This window comes from Gopherus evgoodei, chromosome 5 (assembly GCF_007399415.2).
Source record: "Gopherus evgoodei ecotype Sinaloan lineage chromosome 5, rGopEvg1_v1.p, whole genome shotgun sequence".
In the NCBI taxonomy this organism is placed as follows: Eukaryota; Metazoa; Chordata; order Testudines; family Testudinidae; genus Gopherus; species Gopherus evgoodei.
Genome location: NC_044326.1, coordinates 131,280,974 through 131,301,384, shown reverse-complemented (window position 1 = coordinate 131,301,384; position 20,411 = coordinate 131,280,974). Strand labels below are relative to the sequence as shown.

At 43.6% G+C, this 20,411-nt stretch overlaps 1 protein-coding gene across 1 annotated transcript in view; it reads left to right on the top strand.

Moving 5' to 3' along the window:
* Positions 1-264: 264 nt before the first annotated feature.
* SDAD1 (SDA1 domain containing 1) overlaps positions 265-20,411 on the top strand; it is a 33,389-nt gene continuing 13,242 nt past the window's right edge. The window contains exons 1-13 of the mRNA XM_030565167.1: positions 265-445; positions 3,039-3,143; positions 3,825-3,923; positions 4,424-4,534; positions 7,091-7,162; positions 7,255-7,355; positions 10,905-10,962; positions 11,996-12,070; positions 13,417-13,518; positions 14,363-14,432; positions 16,337-16,440; positions 18,319-18,376; positions 19,473-19,531. Coding sequence (XP_030421027.1) covers positions 356-445; positions 3,039-3,143; positions 3,825-3,923; positions 4,424-4,534; positions 7,091-7,162; positions 7,255-7,355; positions 10,905-10,962; positions 11,996-12,070; positions 13,417-13,518; positions 14,363-14,432; positions 16,337-16,440; positions 18,319-18,376; positions 19,473-19,531 — 1,104 coding nt within the window. The 5' untranslated portion in view covers positions 265-355. The remainder of the gene's footprint in view (positions 446-3,038; positions 3,144-3,824; positions 3,924-4,423; positions 4,535-7,090; positions 7,163-7,254; positions 7,356-10,904; positions 10,963-11,995; positions 12,071-13,416; positions 13,519-14,362; positions 14,433-16,336; positions 16,441-18,318; positions 18,377-19,472; positions 19,532-20,411) is intronic.

The window sequence follows — 20,411 nt, the reverse complement described above, 5'->3', positions numbered from 1 at the left end:
TGCAAACCCCTCTCCGCTGGCCAGGGACAGCTCCTTCCCTTTAATACAACGAATTCCTATTAACCAGGAACACTGTAATGAAGCATTCTGCACCTATCGCTGTGCTTGCCCCAACGACCCCATCTCTAGCGCCGCCCTCCTGGGCCGCTGCGCTCTCTGCCTGTAGGGGGCGCAGGCAGCTCCCAGCAGGCCAGACCCAGAATAACGCACGTGCAGTTGCTTTTGTAAAAAGTTTGCCCCTCTGCGGCTCCCCTAGCGCCGGAAGTCAAGATGGCGGCGCCCAGGAGTAGCCCACGTGGTTGTTCCGGGAAGAGCAGAGTGTCTCGTAGGCGGTAGCGGCCGGGCTCCAGCAACCATGTCTGGTCGCAACAACAACAAGCTGCCCAGTAACCTGCCCCAGCTGCAGAACCTGATCAAGCGGGACCCGCCGGCTTATACCGAGGAGGTGAGAGAGCGAGATCCCCCCTCCGCCGGGGGGAGTCCGCCCCGGGCACAGCCCCCATTCTTAGTGCGCAAAGCAGAGTCCGCAGCATGGAGAGGTCTCTTTCCCTTGGGAGGCCCGAAGGGCAGTGAGACCGCTTGTTGTGGCCCGCGGGTGCCAGAGAGGGACAGGGTGGGGAAGGTAATATCTCTTAATGGACCAGCTTCTGCTGGTGGAAGGTGCAGGCTGGCGAGCGTCAGAGCTCCTCTTCGAGTCCTGGGAAGGTAACCAGAGTGACCCCCACTCAGTGTCACGCCCACACCGCAGCCCCCCTGACCCCAAAGGGCTGTATGCCCTTGCTCAGAAAGGGCGTGTTTACCTGGCCATAACTAGTTGGACGATGATGGGAGTGAAATTCTAGTGGCGACGAGGCACTGTGCTTCTCAGCTCGGCTGGCTACATGGAGGTGCCTTGTCGGCGCTAGCCGGAGTTAGGTGTTTTGATGTAAAACCGCACTTTTCCTCCTGTTAAGATACAGCTGCTTTTACCAGAGATGGTGGGTTATAAGACAGCACGTTGCCTCATTCTCTTTCTGACATGGGCCCGGATCCCTTGGACTCAGTGTGACTTTACGTGCTTCAAATTAGACATGTGCTAAAGCATCAAGCTGAACCAGGGCCTTAGCCCTGGCTAGACACCTTTTTTGCCAGCAATTTAACTGTTTTAGTTAGGGGTGATATTTTTACCGATTTAGTTATACCCGTATAAAGGTGCCTTATGTTGGTGTGGTTTATTTGTCTTCCTTTAGGGGAATAGCTATGCCATTATGAAGCACTGCTGTACTAGTATAACTGCATCCATAGAGGTGGAGGGGTGACAGGCAGTTCTGCTGCAAAGTCTGTGCCAGTATAGTTAATGTGGTACAACTTTTGTGTGTAGATCAGTGCCTAAGAGAGACTTTAAAAGTTGCCTTTGGGCTTGTGTACTCCTGGAAGTATTAAAGAACAGCTATTGCATCTTATTCAGAGTTGTCGTACAAGCATTTGGCGAGCCCTTAAACTGCCAGCTTGCCATCATTTTAGCTTCTTAAAAAAGCTAGAATGTCAGCCCTGAGTTCCCTTACCAGTTCTTGTAGTCCTATAATTGCCTATTTCTTTTTAAAATAAAAACTTCCCTCTTGCTACTACTGAAAGTTCCACCCAGACATCTGAAACTGACCAATGATAAGGGAGACATCAAAACTGGTAAGACGTTCAGGGTGAATCTGCACTATCCTGCTACATTGGTGCGTTGGGTGAAGATGCGCTACGCCGATAGGAGAGCGCCCTCCCATTGGCATAATTACTCCACCTCCACAAGAGACAAAAGCTGTGTTATAGTCAGGAGAGCGTCTCCTGCCGACTTAGTGCTGGTGGGGACAGCATTTAGGTCGATGTCATTTGTGTTGCTCAGGGGCATGGTTTTTTCAGACCCCTGAGTGACATACATTACATCGACTTAAGTGGTAGATAAGCTCTAAGTGTTGTCAGATGCACAAAGAAGAGAAATTGTAAATATATTTCTACTCTCATTCATTTCACACAGATCAGTGTTAAAAATGGTTAGCCCGCTGGCATTTGCGTGGTCCAAGATAGTGTCTATGCCAGTGGAACAATCATGTTGAACATAAGATTTGGGACGAGGGAGCTGTTCTGTTTGATCCTTGATGTTAAACACAGCAATTCTCCCAATGTACATATGGTCAATAGGACAGCGAGGAAGGTATCCAGACCTGTCTCTCCTGTGGTTAGAGGTTGAGTTGAAACCAGAATTTTAAACCTCAGGAATTCTCCACACCACAATGATGGTTTAAAGTGGCATTATGCAACACTGGTCTCTCTCCTGCCTGTAGGCAATGTGCATGCATTATACCTGCACTGCAACTATTTGTGCTTTACCAGCTTCTGATGCATACTCTTCTGGACGGGGACTGTGCTCTGCTGCTCCCCAGTCCTGCAAAACTTAAGCATGTGCTTGATTACTCCCAGTGCATAAAATCTTTGCAAGGTCAGGGCCAGGGGGTCCATGCAGTTTCTAGCAGAATGCTAACCTAACTTTGAGTGGTGCCTCTGTGCCCCACTGTAAATATTAATTTCTCACCCTAATAAGGGACATACACCCGTCTCACGTGGATAAGCTGTTAATCACATCACTGAGACACTTGAGATGTATCATCAAAAGCTGCTTGGCTTGAATGTCACAGGGAAATTATAATTCTATTTAAAGGGACTCAGTGCCATTTCAGGGGGCATGGAGCAGCATTCACATCACACTCCCCTTCGGTACCCTTCCCAAGCTAGAGAAGCTAATGATCCAACCAGCACACTGTTGTCGATGATGAATCCTGGTCACATGCCGCCTGAGGCATGTTACGCGTACGCTAAAAAGCGTGCCATTTCGAGGGGGATTTTCTGACCTGAATGGTTTCTAAGGGCCTGATTCTGTACCACTGAAGTCACAGATAGTTTTGCTGCAGTTTTCAGGTGGAGCAGAATGGGGACCTTAGATCCCTTGATACTGAGAAGCTATCTTATCCAGTAATGACAGCTAAGAATGAAATGCCATATTTGTGTTTCAGTTTCTCCAGCAGTATCGTCACTACCAGTCCAATGTGGAGATTTTCAAACTCCAGCCCGATAAGCCCAGGAAGGAGCTGGCTGAATTGGTGATCTTCTTGGCACAGGTAAAATTCTGTAATTCTAGGGAAAAGCAACACATAGAACTATTAAAAGTGACCTGCAAATCCTTTCCCTCCAATGAAATAAGTGTAAGCTATATACAGATGGCCAATATAGCTAGGAGCAGGTGATAAATAACTGACAAGAAGATTGTAATATATTTTTTTTAATTTCTGTTCTCCAGTGTTGCTTTCTGTGGATTATAGTATAAAATGGCAAAAATAAAACATTTAAAAAATTGAACTGTTTGTTTAAAGAACAAACAATAACCCAGTTGAGTCCTATTTGACAGACTACATTGCATCAGGAAAATTTTTAATAGGTGTTTTGTTCCAGAATGATTCTGAAACATTATAGTGATGCTAAATGGAATTTCTTACTTAAAATTATCTTTTTTTGGAATACGTGTTGCAGATCACCTTTAAATGCATTGAACATACAGATTTTACAGCACTTTTAATCCTTTAATAAAGGAGTGAGCTTTTATGTAGGTAGTTAATGATAGAAACTTCAGCATTCAAAGATATATTGCACATCAACAAAATTTGAAAAAGTTAATCATCATTTAATGTATATTTGGTTAAGGGGTATTTTTTACAGAATCAGATACACTCAGGCAAATATGCCGTTGTTACACTGTTAGAGTTTATTATAGGGATTTCAATAAAGATTAATTTTTTAAACAGGTTGGGCACTGCTATCCAGAACATCTTGTTGATTTTCCGCAGCAGTTGAAAGAACTGCTTTCTTACAACCACACTGTTTTGGATGCAGATCTTCGAATGGTAAGTCTGACATTTAAAGCACTGATATATATCGATAAGGTCTTCAAGAGGATTCTGTGCAGAAATTTATTTTACAGTATAAGCAGGGGCTTACATTGTCCTAAGTGACTATTAATTTTGTGTGCCTCAGTTTTTCAGTGCCCAGCTTTCTGAAAATCGGACTCCTTCAAGATGCCTCAAATTGGGTATCCAAAAATCAAGGCCAGAGTGGTCCTGTTGGTAGAGAAGTGGTACTCTGGTTTTGAGGACCACCACACAGTTAGCAACTCTGGTCTCCAGTAGCACATCTTTGTCCAGATCCTTCAAAGACTAATACACATGCTTAATGTACTGTGAACAGTCTTGTTGACTTTGCTGGAACTACTTGTGTGGAAAAATTAAGCATGTGTAAAAGTCTAAGCGGGATTTGGGCCTGACTTTGTGTGTGTGTGTAGATGAATAATAAATGCTCCCTTAGTCATTTTCAAATTGTGATTCTGGTCACTGCTTCTTTGTTGCAGACATTTTGCAAAGCTCTGATCTTATTAAGAAACAAGAATCTCATAAACCCTACAAGTTTGCTGGAACTCTTCTTTGAACTCTTGCGCTGCCATGATAAACTTCTACGAAAAGTAAGCTGCAAAATAAGAATTGGTTTTATGTCCTTGGTGAGCCTCTTGGCCGTGTTTTTCCCTGTCTTATGAGAAGGAAGCACAGGCAATTCAGCAGCACCAGACAGCCTGTTTGCTGTTCCCGGTAGCTAAATATATCATTTTATTGTAATTCTGTTGGTTCCACTAGCAAAGATTTTAGGGTATTTGGGCTTTTAGCAGCTTGATGTGCCTGTGACCAAATATTATGGAGATGGACACTCAGGGATAAATACAGTGAGTGTGAAAGGGCCAGCTTTAGAAACCTGAAATGTGAGATAAAATAGTGTGTCACCGGCCCCCAAAAGGGCGGGACGAGTTGGCAGCTCATTGAGAGTTACGGGCTTGGTTCCTAGAAGTTCTGAGTATTTGCTGGTGTCGTTGACTTCATGGGGCCTGAGCAGCTGTAACTCCTTGTGTGGGCTCGTGTGCCACTCATTTAAGATTTAGTGGAAATACCATTCCGATGATGGTGGTGTGACATTCCCCAGGGTGCGATCTGACCCAGTGGACTGCTGTGTCCCCTTAGCACTCCAGCCTGGGATGCCTTTTACCCTGCTTTGCTGGTGAACAGCCGTCTCTCTAGGCCCATCGCTCTCAGCCACCAGCATGCAAAGTCACTCCCAGCTGAGTACATGACTGCTATGCCCAGCTATCCATGCATGACATACAGAGAGGCACCCACGTATCCTGCAGCTCCAGCCTTGCTCCCCAGAAGTGTGCATCTTATACTGCTCAGTAGCCCACTGGACAGTACAAGTTCATACATAGTTCGTCATTCCAACAAGGGGTAATGAGTAGAGTCATTGCTCTCATGAGCAGAGAGATGGCTAGGGACATTCCCCCTCCCTACCTCCCTTCTTACATCCTAGCCCTTTGTGCTGGAAAAATCCTTGCTGGATCATAGGGACAGGCAGTTCCATTGTATATGTAGGCGCCCAACTGTCCTTCGCATGAATTGTAAATTTCTTGTTTGCAACTCCCCATCTCCCACCCTCCGGCCTTCTGGAGAATGTCCGATTAAGCTGGTAATGACTCTTTAGCACTTTGCTGGCATGCTAAGGCGTCTTTGTCTCTGAGAAATTGGTTTGTGGACATTACCCAGAATTACAACATGTTTCAGTAACAATCATTATTTTACATGCAGTGTTGTTGCACACATTTCACCAGGATCATAATATTCAGCAGATTGAGTTTTCAAATGAGATCTCACAAGGAGTACTTTGTACAAAATAGAACATAACCATATAAAAGTGGTGAACGTGGGTTACGGTGTGTCATAGGTGTACTAGGAATAAACATAATTACATTGATTTAAAAATCAGCATATCTGATCTCTCTTGGAGATACTGTGGATAATTGTCTAGGCATAAGTTAGAATTTGTTCTACATCCCTACATGATACTAATTTCTGAAATAGAATTCAGGAGTTTATTCCTAAAGTTATGGGATAGACAGTCCTATTCACTGAGGACTTTTCTGTTGTAGGTACAGTACCCAAACAGGAACTCCTGAGTTGTTTAGGGAAACTTGTAAATGGAAAGCACTGCTGGCCATAAACATTTAAATGCCTTCTTTGTTGCAGAAAGATTTATCACTACCTGAAAATGTAATTGACTGAAATCAAACTTACTACAACAGTCAGTCAAAACTTAGCTGAAATTGCAAAAGAAATGTCAGCAATACAAGATTTTTTTTTTTGTAATTACAGCTATGTTTGATGTTCAATTCTCTGTGGCCTCTATTCTGCAAAGACTGTGGTCTTGTCTGCGTAAGGAAATCATGCCAAATAGGTATTCTACATTAACTCCCCTTGTGAACGCTCTTCTTCTCCTTTTGCGGTTTAACTTAGGGTTTGTCTAGATGAATAGTTTGCAGCAAGCTAGGGTGTAAATCTACATTGCATTAGTGTGCTGTGCACTGACTGTCCGTGTGGACCCTGCTACCACACATGAAAAGTTCTCTAGTGCACATTGACCTGCTCTGCTTTGAAACCAGACTAGATAAAAGTGCACTACGGAACTTGTAGGATGTGGTAGCAGGGTCTGCAGTGATAGTGTCTGGCAGGCTAGTGCACTGTAAATTTATAACCCAACTTGCCACCACTCGCTGTTCACCAAACGGTTATTTCACTTTGTAAGTGGATTAAGCTAAAGTGCAAAAAGTCACTCAGTGCAGAATTGGAATGTCCACACGGGGAATTAGTGCAGCATAGCGATTGTTCTTTAAAGTCACACTCTACTTTATCCACACTAACATCCCCTTGTAGACGAGCCCTCTGTGTGCCGTGAGTAGCCCTATTGAAGCCAGTAGGACCATTTGCAGTGTGTGAAGTTAAGCATGTGAATAAATCTTCTTGCAGGATTGGGGCCAATGACTTTTATTTTCCTCTCCCAACTGTGGCTTTGGAAAAAACATCTTTGCCATAGTAACTGGTGCTCTCCTTGCATGATAGTACGAATGGGCTTTAGGGAATGAACTTTGTAGGCTGCAAAGTGTAAATACTTCACTTTACTGTACATGTCACTTTCTTTACAGACTTTATATACTCACATTGTAACAGACATCAAGAATTTAAATGCCAAACACAAGAACAATAAAGTGAATAGAGTAAGTATGCTGGCCTCCAGGTTTACTATGAATGCTTTTTATTATAAAAACTTTTTCAAACTCACTGATCATTTTCCGAATTTCTTCTTAAGACACTGCAGAACTTCATGTATACTATGTTAAGAGACAGCAACCCTACTGCAGCCAAGATATCTCTGGATGTGATGATCGAACTATATAGAAGGAATATTTGGTGAGTTTGAGTGCACAGAACTGGTTCTTGATTATTCAGGGGCTATGCAAGATGGATAAAAATTGATGATTTTACAAAAAGACTCTTTTATTTAAATTAAATGAATGTTTATTTTTTAAAAATAAACCTATTGGAAATTGACAACCTTCGTTAAGGCCTAAACATACTGTAATCTATTACAATCATTTAAATTAAACACCAAAAAATAATATTAAGAAGTACATCTTTGCTGCCTAATTTTAAAGAAAGTCAGACCACTGCACTGGTGGAAGTCACTGGCTAAGCACCTGGAACCAGAGTTTGTTGAAGGGCTAACCCAGCTTTTGACAGCAGTAGCCTCTATTGCAGGTACTGGGAGAATATTTTCTTCATTTCAGTTTATTCAGCTAGTTCAGGTCAATGACTATTCAAAGTTAAGAAACAAATTGGGAGTTGAAAAAGCAGAAAAGCTTGTTTTCCTCTTCCAATCTATGAATAAAAATGAAGTTGGAGAGGGTGAGATCTGCTAGTTCTAAAATCTTGAAAGACATGGTAGCAATCAATTCAGTTGACTAAGTATAGATAATACTTTTTTAGTTTAGTAAGTCAGTTAGTTTTATATGCAAAACATGTTTTGATGAGCTTTCTGATAAACTTTTTTCCTTTTGTATCCAGCATGTTTAAGATATCTTTAACGAATGAAAAACATTTTAAAACACTGTTTTAGTGCATTTTAATTGATTTTGAATTTCCATCTAAATAGATCTTAACCCAAATCACAAGCAAAAAACAATCATCTAATAAATAAGAAATGTTATTTGTTGCTTTCTAACATAACAGACAATGTAAAAATTTAGACTCTGAATACATATATTTAAGCAATATAATTGCTTAAATAATATGTATAGAGGTGTAGTGCATCTTCCTGGTTAGAAAAAAGAAGCATCAAGTGTGGTGTAAAGGCTATATTTTGTTGCAAATCAACATGTTTTAATGGTTTCCAACCAATAAGAATCAATCTTTCTTTTGGAAAATAACTAAAAGGTACAAATGCAAAACAAGTTTAAAATTGATGATTCAAATCAAGGTTTTCTGCTTGCTGATCTCAGTCGTGATTAAAATATGTGATTAAAATCGCTTTGATTTTAACTCAGTGCACCCTGGGGCAATCCATTTGTAGTGTGGTTGTACTATGTTTTTGTAGAACACAATCTAGAAGGGCAGAAATGACTGAGAGACTTCGCAGAAGAAGGTGCGCAGGAAGAATCTTAGACGTTTAAGAACAATAAACAAGTATACTTCAAACCATCAAGCAAAACCTGTACATATACATGCTTTCTTGAGCCTTTCGGTTGATGCATTAAATCTTGAATATAATTCTGCTGTATAGTAAGTCGTGAAGTCCAGCTGTGGCTGATGTCCAAGCCCTTGTGTACGCTTGCGGCAGTGTATATAGTGCATGTAGTTCCATGCAGTGAGGAAAGGTGCTGGTAGTGAGGAGATAGCGGGACACTACACTGCTAAAAATATCAGTGTAGACCTGGGAGGCACCCCATGGTTACATCAAGAGATGGGTAGGGTATTGCCCAAAGTTTCTGGTGTGTTTTGTACTCTACTTGCCTAAGTGGTGCCTCCCCAGCGACGTTGCTATGTACACCCGTGCTAGCCGGGAGGGCGCTGGCTGTTTTCTACATGCTGCTGCAAGTGTAGGGGTACTTCAAGAGAATAAATAAGATTTGCATGTCTATTATTAGACAAGAAGCCTGTGCATTGATGGTACCTGCTTGGTGCATTCATGTTTTGAGGAGTGAGTTGGTTTTCCGGAGTAAAAGCAAGTGCTGTTTTGAATAAGCAGGGGGCTGGGTAAACTCCAAGATAGCGATGTATTAGAAGAACAACAGAACTTTGAGTATTAATGGAGTTGTACAGATGTTTATTGATTTCAATGCTGCCTTAGTTCTGGTGCTGCTGCTCTCAGCAGATGTGTCACCGTGAGGAATAGCAAGGGTGGATCTTCATTTGCCTATTGTTTTAGGTTCTAATTATCCCTCAGCGTGTGTCCTATTAGGGGGTGGGGGGAGTTGTCACCTAACTTGTACCCCTCTTTTAACCTTCTGGTCCTTCCATGGAAATGAAAGTACAGATAAGAAATACTGCTCCTTTTAAGCATTTTCTGCCTCATTGGGATCTCCCCAATGTTCTGCAGGGGTGGTTTGCACTGCCATTGGTTCTTTATTCCAGGCAGAGTTCCTAGGGACTTGAGCAGTTCAGCGTGACTGTGCAGCAGGACTGCCTTTTATAGAAAGCAGAGAGAATAGCTGGGGCGTTAGGCGAGTTGGCAGAGCATGTTTGGGCTTCAGGAGCTTTGTTCACGTGTTGATCTGGGATATGCCATGAATCCCCTGCGCAGGCAGGCGGATAAGTCATGCACTGTCGCAATGGGTCTGCCAGCTCTAGAACGGCAGCGTATTAATGCCTCTGGGACAACGGAGGGGAAAGAAATATTGCAATAGAGTAAATGCTGGGAACACTTAGAATATATAGGTGACCATCTTACTTATAGACTCATGGGCTTTAAGGCCAGAATGGGCCATCATGATCATCTAGTCTGACATGGCCACAGAACCTCACCCACCTACTCCTGTAATAGACCCATGACCTCTGGCTGAATTACCGAAGTCTTCAAATCATGATTTAAGACTTCAAGTTATAGAGAATGCACCATTTACTCCAGTTCAGCCCAGCATGTGACCCAGGCCCCAGGCTGCAGAGGAAGGTGAAAAACATCCAGGATCTCTGCCAATCTGACCCAGGGGGAAATTCCTTCCTGATGCCCCACATGGTGATCAGTTAGACCCATAGCATGTGGGCAAGACCCACCAGCCAGATACCTGGGAAAGAATTCTCTGTAGTAACTCGGAGAGGGCCATGTAGTGCCCCATCTCCAGCAATTGAGGATATTTCCTACCAGCAGTTGCAAATGGGCCATGTGCCGTTGGAGGGAATGGTATAATGAGATTACCTACATCATACCTTCCCCTTTTAAGGACAGAGCTTTTGCAGTATTGCTAAATAGCTTTATAGGTATTTGAGACTCAGCTCAAATTCAGTTCAGGATCTACAGTATTTATAAACCTCTCCTAGAGATTGTTTCAAACCTTTCTTGTAGCTTTTGTAATGAAAGCCAAATCTCTCTGCGTTTATTTTAACAGGCAATTTCTTATCACTTGAAGTATCTTTTACTGTGAGGCCTGCCATTGCTTTTATTGGTTCATCTTTGTTGTCAGAGTGAAACTGTGTGTTCTTCTCAAGTGTGAACTTACCCAGAAGCATATATGCGTTATCTATCTAGACCTGATCATTTTTGTGTAGGAAAAATGACAACAAATGGCATGTAGAAACATCCTCTCTTGGTTTGCGTTTGAAATCACTGATGGTATGATGAAAGCAGCTAGTACTGTGGGGTTTGTTTCCAGTGACTCTACTTTGCATTAAATCTACCATGACGTCTTGTTTTTCAAAATCAGCAAACTTTTTGGTGAAGGTATATTAATATTTTGCTTATTCCAGGAATGATGCCAAAACAGTAAATGTTATCACAACAGCCTGCTTTTCCAAAGTCACAAAGGTGAGGTGGAAACCTATCTGAAATGCCAGTATATTTTGCTTCCGCTGTTTTTGGTGTGTGTGTGTGTGTGTGTGTGTGTGTGTGCGCGCGCGCGCAACTTCCTTTCTATACCGAAGAACCTCAGAGTTATGAACCCCTTGGGAATGGACGTTAGTAGCCCAGCTATTGCTGGCTGATGTGAGATTCCATACCCACTCATGCTGGGCAGTGCTAGCCAAAAGTGACTTTCAGGAGCATTGCCTCATGTTGATCGGCAGTGTTGTGCTTTCTCAGCTCCAACAGTGAAAATAACTAGTATCCCAGCTGCCTGTATCTGGATGCTGCGATGGTGGTGGTTTTAGAAATGCCTGGGATGCCATGGGTTGGTTCATTATATGATAAAGGCCCGTACTCTAGTTCTTAAAACCACCGTAGGCTTGTGAAACTGAGCATAGGGTCTCAAGCTGCTGCCAAAGTTACCATGAATGGCCGTATTGCTCAGCGGAATAAAACCAAAATTGTACTAGCAACTGAGGAAACCAGACGTTGCACAATAGGTTGTGTCTACACTACAGTCGTGTCAGTCGAGGATCACACCTTTTCACATCCTTGGCTGACATAACTCTGCTGGCCACAGCCCCTGGCTTTGGTGCCATTGTGCTGGCACAGCTTGTCTTATTTAGGGCTCGTAGAATAAACTATACTGCTGAGCAGTGTGGCCGGTAATAAGATCCATTCACACTGGGGTGCTTTGCTGATATACCTGTGCTAGTAAAGCAGCCCTCGTGCAGTAGTGCAGGTTCACGTGGGCCTTTGTGAAAATCCTGCTACTCTTCGAGCAGTTGCTTCACTGTTGCCAGACAGGCAACAAAGACTGAGAGTGGTATTTTTTGTTTTTTTTTGCACGTCTAGTGTTTTCAGTCAGCCTGTCTGTTTTACGCCATTTCATATCTCTTGTTATAAGCAACTGGTGACCTAACATGGGGACTTTTGCCTCTTGTAAACTAGTTCTTCCCTTCCTTCCCCGCTCCCCCTAAATGTCCACGTTTTTCAGATACTAGTTGCTGGTTTGACATTCTTTCTTGGGAAAGACGAAGATGAGAAAAAAGAGAGTGATTCAGAATCTGAGGTTAGTCCGGAGTCTAATTCTCTTGCTGTCACTTTCTCAAACTCTACAAAATATACCTGCAGTAGGTATTATGTATCTTATTTATCTGCCATGTCTCTTCTTGCATTGTCCTCTCTCCTTCATCTGGGATGCCAGCCACGACACACCTGTGGGCTTTCTTCCATGCCAGCCAGAAAGAATAGACGGGATTGTTTGTTAGTTTGCCCCTCAGTTTGAGGGATTGTGCTGTTATTGTTAATGGGAAATATGTCTGTACGTTGAGGGGAAGATCAGGAAAATGGTCCTGTTTGTTTTCAAAATCATTAAGGGTCACTTAGTCACTGGCCCATTTGTAGTGCCTGTGCTGATGGTCATGTAGCTGGCAGCATGGGAAGTCATAACCCGCATTATAAGAATGAGCTAGTAGGAAATACAGGTTTGTTTTTTTTCCTCCCCTTACAGACTGAGAGAATGTATTTGGTTCTAGTAGTGCCCTCAGTATGCTAGGCACTGCACATTGATGATACAAAGCAGATGTGGCCCATGCCCTGAAGAGCTTACACTGTAAGGGGGCCGGGGCCGGGCCACACCTGGCTGTTTGGGGAGGCACAATTTTGGAAACCCAATGTGGCCCTCAGGCCAAAATTTTGCCCGCCTCTGGTTTAGAAGGTAAAGAATTACCAGAGGCTTCATGTAGACTTGTGATTGAGGAACTGGACTGGGATTTGGGAGACCAGGATTGTGGGTTGTTTTTTTTTAATTAATTAAAGCTCTGCTACAGACTTTGCATGTGACCTTGGGCAAGTCACCTAATCTCTGTCTGGCTCAGTTCTTCATCTGTAAAATGGGGAAAGTAGCACTTCTTTATCTCTGAGGTGTTGTGAGAATACATTTACTGCTATGTGGGGAGTGCACAGAGGTTAGTGATGGGGGTCAGACAATTACATAGATGCTTTTGAACAAATTTACTGAAGTATGTTACCCTAACCATCCCCCCACCCCCAGCTACTTTATCTGATCTGTAACAAGATCCTTTTAAAGCGTTGCTCATGAATTGGGCCTTGTTGAATAATATGTTACTGTTGCCTAATGACTAATCCCATATCCGTTGTATTGCTTTATTGATGTGCTGTTGCCTGGGCATAAATCTTGGTATATGTGTTCTCCTTTATGAAGTCAAAGTTTTAAGTATTGAAATGAATGTCAGGCTGGTTACATGGCAAACACTTGGAGGTAGAATGAATTGGTTTCCTATTTTTGAAAACCTTGTGTGTAACCCTGACAATTGTTGCTGTCAACCAGCTGCACTGTCCCATTTGAAGTCTCATTCCCTTGAGTCATGCTCTGTCTGATGTTCCTTTCCGAAGGATGAAGGGCCCACGGCCAGAGACCTCATGGTGAGATATGCAACAGGAAAGAAAACCACCAAGCACAAGAAGAAGCTGGAGAAAGCCATGAAGGTTCTGAAGGTAAGGGAAGCCTGGTTGGACATTTTGGAGTCACCATGGAACTAGCAGCAGAACCCAAGTGTAAAGTTACCAGTGATGGCTTGGTAGAAAGGGAAACAAGAGTAAACTGAATACTGGTAAAGCTAAATAGGATTTTAAAAGCAGTCAGCCCTAACAATGCAGTGCTCAATTTAATCAAACTTCTAAAGACGACGTGCTGTTCTCATTTCCCTTTCTGATACCACAGTCAACTATGTCAGGTTCTCTCCTTCATCGGCTGATACACTGGGACCCTTCAAGACCAGGATTTTTGTGCTCTCATCTGTCCCTTTTTAGCCAACTACCCTTTGTCATGTCTTCTAAGCAAAGCTCCCTTTGCTGCTCTGGCAGCAGCCAGCTCGACGTACACATGTTGACGTGGAAGAACACGTGTTGAAAAGAGACTTTGCTAGGTTAGATTGTGGACCAGGTTCTGCCGTGACTTGCATTTAATTCAATCCTTTTGCGTGGGGTACACTGTAAGTCAGGGCAGGATTGTGGCCTGTTTTCTGAACTGCTATTTCCCATGCCCAGTGCCTGGTTGGGAAACTAGTATCTGTATAGCTAGAGGTATGTTTCAAGAGTTTGAGTGGAGCTTTTGTTACACAGTTTGCATTGACTTTGCCTGGAGTCGTGTGGCTGAAAACCACACGTAACTCAGGAAATGTTGAAAGTGCTGATGAACTTTACTATTTAAAATCAAAACATGCCTCTTAAAGCTGGTAATGTGAAATGGGAGCTTTCCAGAACTCATGTCTGAAATTAGCTTAGAGCAACTCTTCCATGGAAAGGAAAAAGTGTCTCCTTATCTCTTGCTGTCCTACAGAAACACAAGAAGAAGAAAAAGCCAGAGGTGTTTAACTTCTCCGCTATTCATTTGATCCATGATCCCCAAGGTAAGCATGGTGTCCAAGCCAATTAATATACATGCGCCTTGGAAATTCTAATGCATGTTTGAGCTGGGATACTGAGTTTTCAGGCAAAACTGCAGTGGGAGAGACACCTATGCTCCGCTGTTTGAATGTGGGAATGGTATGGAATGTTTAGATACCACACTGGCTCACCTGATCACAAAGCACTACACAAATGTTGATTAAATCTCACAGCACCTTGCAAGTTAGGAGGAATGGTCAGAGATTTTAAGGCTAGATGGGATCACTGTTATGCTCATCTAGGCTACATCTTCAGTACCGGCCGTACCGGCGGGTAGCAGTCGATTTCTCGGGGATCGATATATCGCGTCTCATCTAGACGTGATATATCGATTCCCCGAACGAGCTCCTGTCGACTCCGGAACTCCACCAACTCGAACGGCGGTAGCGGAGTCGACAGGGGGAGCCACGGACGTTGATCCCGCGCCGTGAGGACGGTAGGTAACTCGATGTAAGATACTTCAACTTCAGCTACGCTATTCGCGTAGCTGAAGTTGCGTATCTTAGATCGATTTTTTCCCCCCCCTAGTGTAGACCAGTCCCCAGTCTTGACTTCATGCACAACGCTGGCCATGGAGCTTCACTCGGAAACTTTTGGGTTGTAACTGCTGTCTGAGCTAAGCTTCTCATTAAAAATAGATACCCAGCCTTGCTTTAAGGACTTCCTGGAGAAACCTAGGGAAGTGCTAGAAAGTTTTAATGACTGACTACCATTCATCACTTAGTCATTTAAAAATTTACCCCTTATTTCTAGTCTGTTTTCTCTAATATTATTCTTTCACTCTAGACATCATAAACGTAATTTTTTTCAGATAGGCCTCAACTCAGCCTCCTTTTTAGTGCATATTAACTGGCTTTAAATATTGACCCCTAAAGCTGTGGAGCTGTGTAAAAAGCATGTGCCATCCCTGTGTGCCCCCTGGCAGCCTGGTGTACCCTGCTTGAATTCCACAGTTGAGCATCAGTAAGTTGATTTTAATAGATGTCAAGACTCTGGTTCAGAGCTCCCAAACTTAGTCTGCAGAGCAAAGTCTCTTAGACTGGCCAGGCTGGTGTCCTGGACTGAGAGAGGCTCCATCCAGCACAGTCTGCATGGCTTCTAGTCCTGTTTGCCTTGCTCAGCTTCCTGTTCCTGTTCAAATAGCCCACCCACAGGATGATACAGGGCCTCCTTGGTTGCACCTAGGTTGCTTCTCTGGAGTCCTTCTAGACCCAACTTCAGGGCCTTACACAGGAGCCCTGTTTTGCTTCCTGTGGTTCCTCCTGCAAATTGGGTTTTCTCCACCCTTTGAGGCCCAGGTGTTTCAGGCTGTCACCTGATCCCAGTGAGTCCAACCTCCTTAGGCAGGTAACCAGCTAAGTATGGCACAAGTGGGCTGATTGAACAGGGCTGGCTAGCCCCAGGCCTCTTGGCCCTTAAAGGAGCAAGCCACCCCGTGACAAGTCCATTGATTTTCCTTTTGCTTGTTTATCCTGTTCTCAATTTTATGAGCAATTTTTTTCTTTATTCACATTTTTTTTTCTTCTTGCTGATCTAATTCAGTAACCAGTTCACTTTGTATCATCAGGGTGAGGCTATCTGAGCCTTAATAACTGATTATCTAATGATCTCTGGCAGCTTTATTCTCCGAAGTCTCTTGGGATGTCAAGCTGACACACATCCTGCTCTGACATCCTCGACCCCCCAGTGTTATTACTTCTTGCTCAGTATCAGAGGGTAGCCGTGTTAGTCTGGATCTGTAAAAGCAGCAAAGAATCCTGTGGCACCTTATAGACTAACAGACGTTTTGGAGCATGAGCTTTCGTGGGTGAATACCCACTTCCTCAGATGCATGTCACTTCTTGCTGACACTCCATGTTGCTTCCAGATTTTGCAGAGAAACTACTAAAGCAGCTAGAGACATCCAAGGAACGGTTTGAAGTGAAGATGATGCTCATGGACCTTATCTCTAGACTAGTTGGAATACACGAGGTACACATGTTAACTGCACTGGGTTTTTGGGCTCTCATGTCCGAAATAGGCTTGTCCATCAGTAATGGGTCTGAATGTGGTCAGGATGGCACAGTGGGTTAACGCTCTGGCCTTTCACCACAGGAGACTTTGTTGTTGTAAGTGAAGATGAGTTTGACTTCATTTTATTTCCTAATGGACTTAGGTCTGGCACTAGTAGCTGGCCTGAGAGGGCCTTGCAGGCCAGGACAGGGGTGCTAGAACAACTTGTATAGTGGGGATGCTGAGAGCCATAGAACCAAACTGTAAACCCTGCATATGATGGAAACCACTTCAAGCCAGGGGGTGCTGCTGCACCGCCAGCATCCCGAATTCCTGCACTTATGGGTCAGGAGTCACTGAGGTTTATGATCCATCCTAGGATCTGAATGCTTTTGTCAGTCTTTTCAAAGTACTTGTTAGAGATGGAACAGGAGGACCCAGAGGCAGATTGAGTAAACAGGCTTCTTTATGGTGGTACTTGTTCATCTCAACCCAATTGTCGAGTAAGGCCTGAGTTAATCACATCACACTCTGTTATCTAAGTTAATATGTAAATACCTACACTTACTACAACACCCCCAAAACCCTGATTTAGTATTTACTGAATATAATTATCTACAGCATTAAACATATTCTGAGACATTTTTACCTTGAAGATACGTTTCTTTGCAGTAATTGCAGCCACGTTTCCTTAATCAGCAGGTCACAGGGAAGGGAGGAAGGATCAGTGACCCGGAGCTCGTTTATGTAGCTGGGAAAGGAAGAGAGGGGGAGATAACACTACTTTACACAAAGGGTATCCTTTAGACAGCCACAGTCCTTATGCAGCTCCAATGCTTATTAATCCTTAACAAACAGAAGGGAGAGGGATGGCACTTCATCTATCCAGGGCAGAAACAGTGCCTGCCTGTGCTTCTGCTCCTTACTACCGTGCCAGCACACCAGCGGTTTCCCTGGTCTTCACTTAACCCTTACACATCCCAACGGTATTGTCAATCATAAATGGACTCTGGCAGTTCCCCACCTAACAGCAACTTGAGTGTAACTGAACTGTATTAATCCCCACAAACAGAATTTCTGCAGTTCTCCAACTTTTCCTTCCTCCCAGCTCCCTGTGGGCCTAGGAGAAAGGATGGGCCTTGCAGCCTGTCCTGAGGGTTGACAAACTCAGGTGGTACTGAGTATGTGGGGGAAACCTACCCAGCCTGGGCCTGTGCTGTCTGGCTCTGGCAGGACTGTCTCTTCATTCCAGACTAGGACAGAAGAAAAATTGAGTGGCTTGAAAACTGGAATTCAGCAGACACTATGTGAAACCCTAGATGTTCAGTATTGAAGTGCAATGGATTTGGGTCTATTGCCTAGCAGGCACATGGCCATGCAATGAAGAAGGCCACAGCCATGACAGGTGCCCCTTTGACAGTTTTCTTGAAGACTAGCCTCTATGCCCACTCACTCCTCAGTTACCTGCTTGTGTTTACAGCGGGCCCCTCCAGCTTTGCACTGAGGGATGTTTTTCTAGGGATCAAGAAAGCGGCATTCTTAACATGGGACACTTGAATGACAGCCCCAATTCAAAGCCTGTCAAAGCCAATGAGACCACTTCCTTCCATTGACTTTAATGGGATTTGGATTGGGATCAGTATTTACTTCATTAAAGAAAATTTTGAACATCTCATCACAGTATTTCTCTCCCCCAGTCCAAGGCAGGCAAACAAATCAAAATCCATGCAATCTGTGTGTACCATTGTCTGCATACAATTATTATGAAGGTTTCACAGCCCTCCATCTAGATAGGCAGATACAAGGGAGGAAACGCTGGCAGGGTTCTTAATCCAGTATCCGCTTTCTTCCCCACAGCTCTTTCTCTTTAACTTCTATCCCTTTGTGCAGCGGTTCATGCAGCCCCATCAGAGAGGTAAGCAACCATCTACAAAACCAGTATCCTCTCCCTGCCTTTGTGTTTTGCATTCCCATATTGTGTGCAGTTGATCTCAAGCAGTGGTTCTGTAGGATTAAAGGTGGACAATCAGGTTTGCCTTGTCAGATACGGAGGGTGTGAAAGGAGGAGGGTGAAGAACAGAGACACAGTTTTGCTCCCAGTTGTAATGGGATACGGGAATGGTGTGCTTCGTACTTCTGAAAGTGGGAGCTAGAATTCTTTAAATATAGACTAGAATGGATCCCCTGAGCTATGTGAGTTAGACCAAGCTGCTACAAGAAGCTGTCTGTAATTGTTTAGCAAGTTTGTCTTCCTTGCTGCACCATAGTTAACGTTGCAACACTATTTCAGTCTAGAGCAGTGGCTCTCAACCTTTCCAGATTACTTGTATCCCTTTCAGGTCTTGGATTTGTCTTGACTATCCCCAAGTTTTGCCTCATTTAAAAACTACTTGCTTACAAAATCAGACATAGTGTGCTGTGACGCTTTTGTATTTATATTACCGAAAAATGGTTTACTTTCTCATTTTTACCATATAACTATAAAATAAATCAATTGGAAAATAAATCTTGTACTTACATTTCAGTTTAAGATACATAGAGCAGTATAAACAAGTCATTGTCTGTATGCAGTTTTAGTTTGTAGTGACTTTGCTAACACTTTTTATGGAGCCTACTGTAAAACCAGGCAAATATCTAGATGAGTTGATGCACCTCCTGGAAGATCTCTGCCTACCCTTGGTTGAGAACCAGTGCCCTAGAGCAGACTTTTCAAAGTGCTCTACTGTCCATATGCGGTGCTTCAAAAGAGGTGGCCAGCTGAGAGTCTGGGATAAAGTTTGTGGTATCTGATTGAGTGCTTTATTGTGACAAAGAGTGATCTGGAGGATCTGGTTCTGCGAGGCCCCAAATGACTTCATGTTCTCTGTGGAAGTTCAGGGTACTGAACTTCTTGCAGGATGGGACCCAGAATTAGAAGTTGTGATGCACGGAGATATTTATAAGCCACTGAAAGCAGAAATGGCTGTCCGTTGACTGTGGAACCTTTCTCTATTTATTTTCTACTCTTCCAGAAGTGACCAAGATCCTTCTTTTTGCTGCGCAAGCATCTCATCAGCTGGTGCCGCCAGAGGTCAGGATCCTTCCAAATCTCATTAATATTAAAAAGTAGACTGTGTGCGAACATTGGAAATATAACTGCTGAATGTGTTGACAGAGCTATGCTGAGAGACAAAATACCTGCCCAGTCTCAGGCTGGAAGTGTTGGATGCTGGGTATTGTTTACGTAGGGGGAAAAGTAATGCAGGGAGTGAATTCTCAGTTGTGTCCGCTCAGTTCTTCTGAGATTACACCCTCTTGGTGTCAGGTGGGGTTGAAAAGCACACGCTGATCTTTCAAAATGGGAACACTTGTGCTTATTGTATGGTTTATGTTCCATAAAAAAATTAATAATGAATACCCTGACTCTTTGGGGTTCACCCAGGCCAGTAGGGGGTTCAGTCAGCACCTGCCTATGCTGTTGTGGCTCACTGCGCTGACACTAATATGCATACAAGTGTGCTGGTCATACTCGCTTCCACGGCCCAATTACTCTTAGCAGGGAGACCTCAACAACCCTTCCAGCCCTGAGTTCTCCCCCGAAGACCTCTTCATGCAGTGCTCAGCCCCTCTCACTGTACCTCTCTCAAAACCTGATTAAGTTTGCCGCTCCTTTACAGAAACAGTACGCAGCCCCATTTGGCTGAGGATTTTCCTCTTCGGTTTGAAACACTAGGCTGCTGTTGTGTAATAAAACAAGATGAAGTTTATTAATAAAGAACTTCCATGTAAGTGATGCCAAGAAGGAGGAATTACAAATGAAACACAAGTGAAAATACACTTCTAAGACTAAAACCTAACTTAACAAACTAGAGTCTTTGGTTCAAAGTAAGTATCAGAGGGGTAGTCTGGATCTGTAAAAGCAGCAAAGAATCCTGTGGCACCTTACAGACTAACTGTTAGTCTATAAGGTG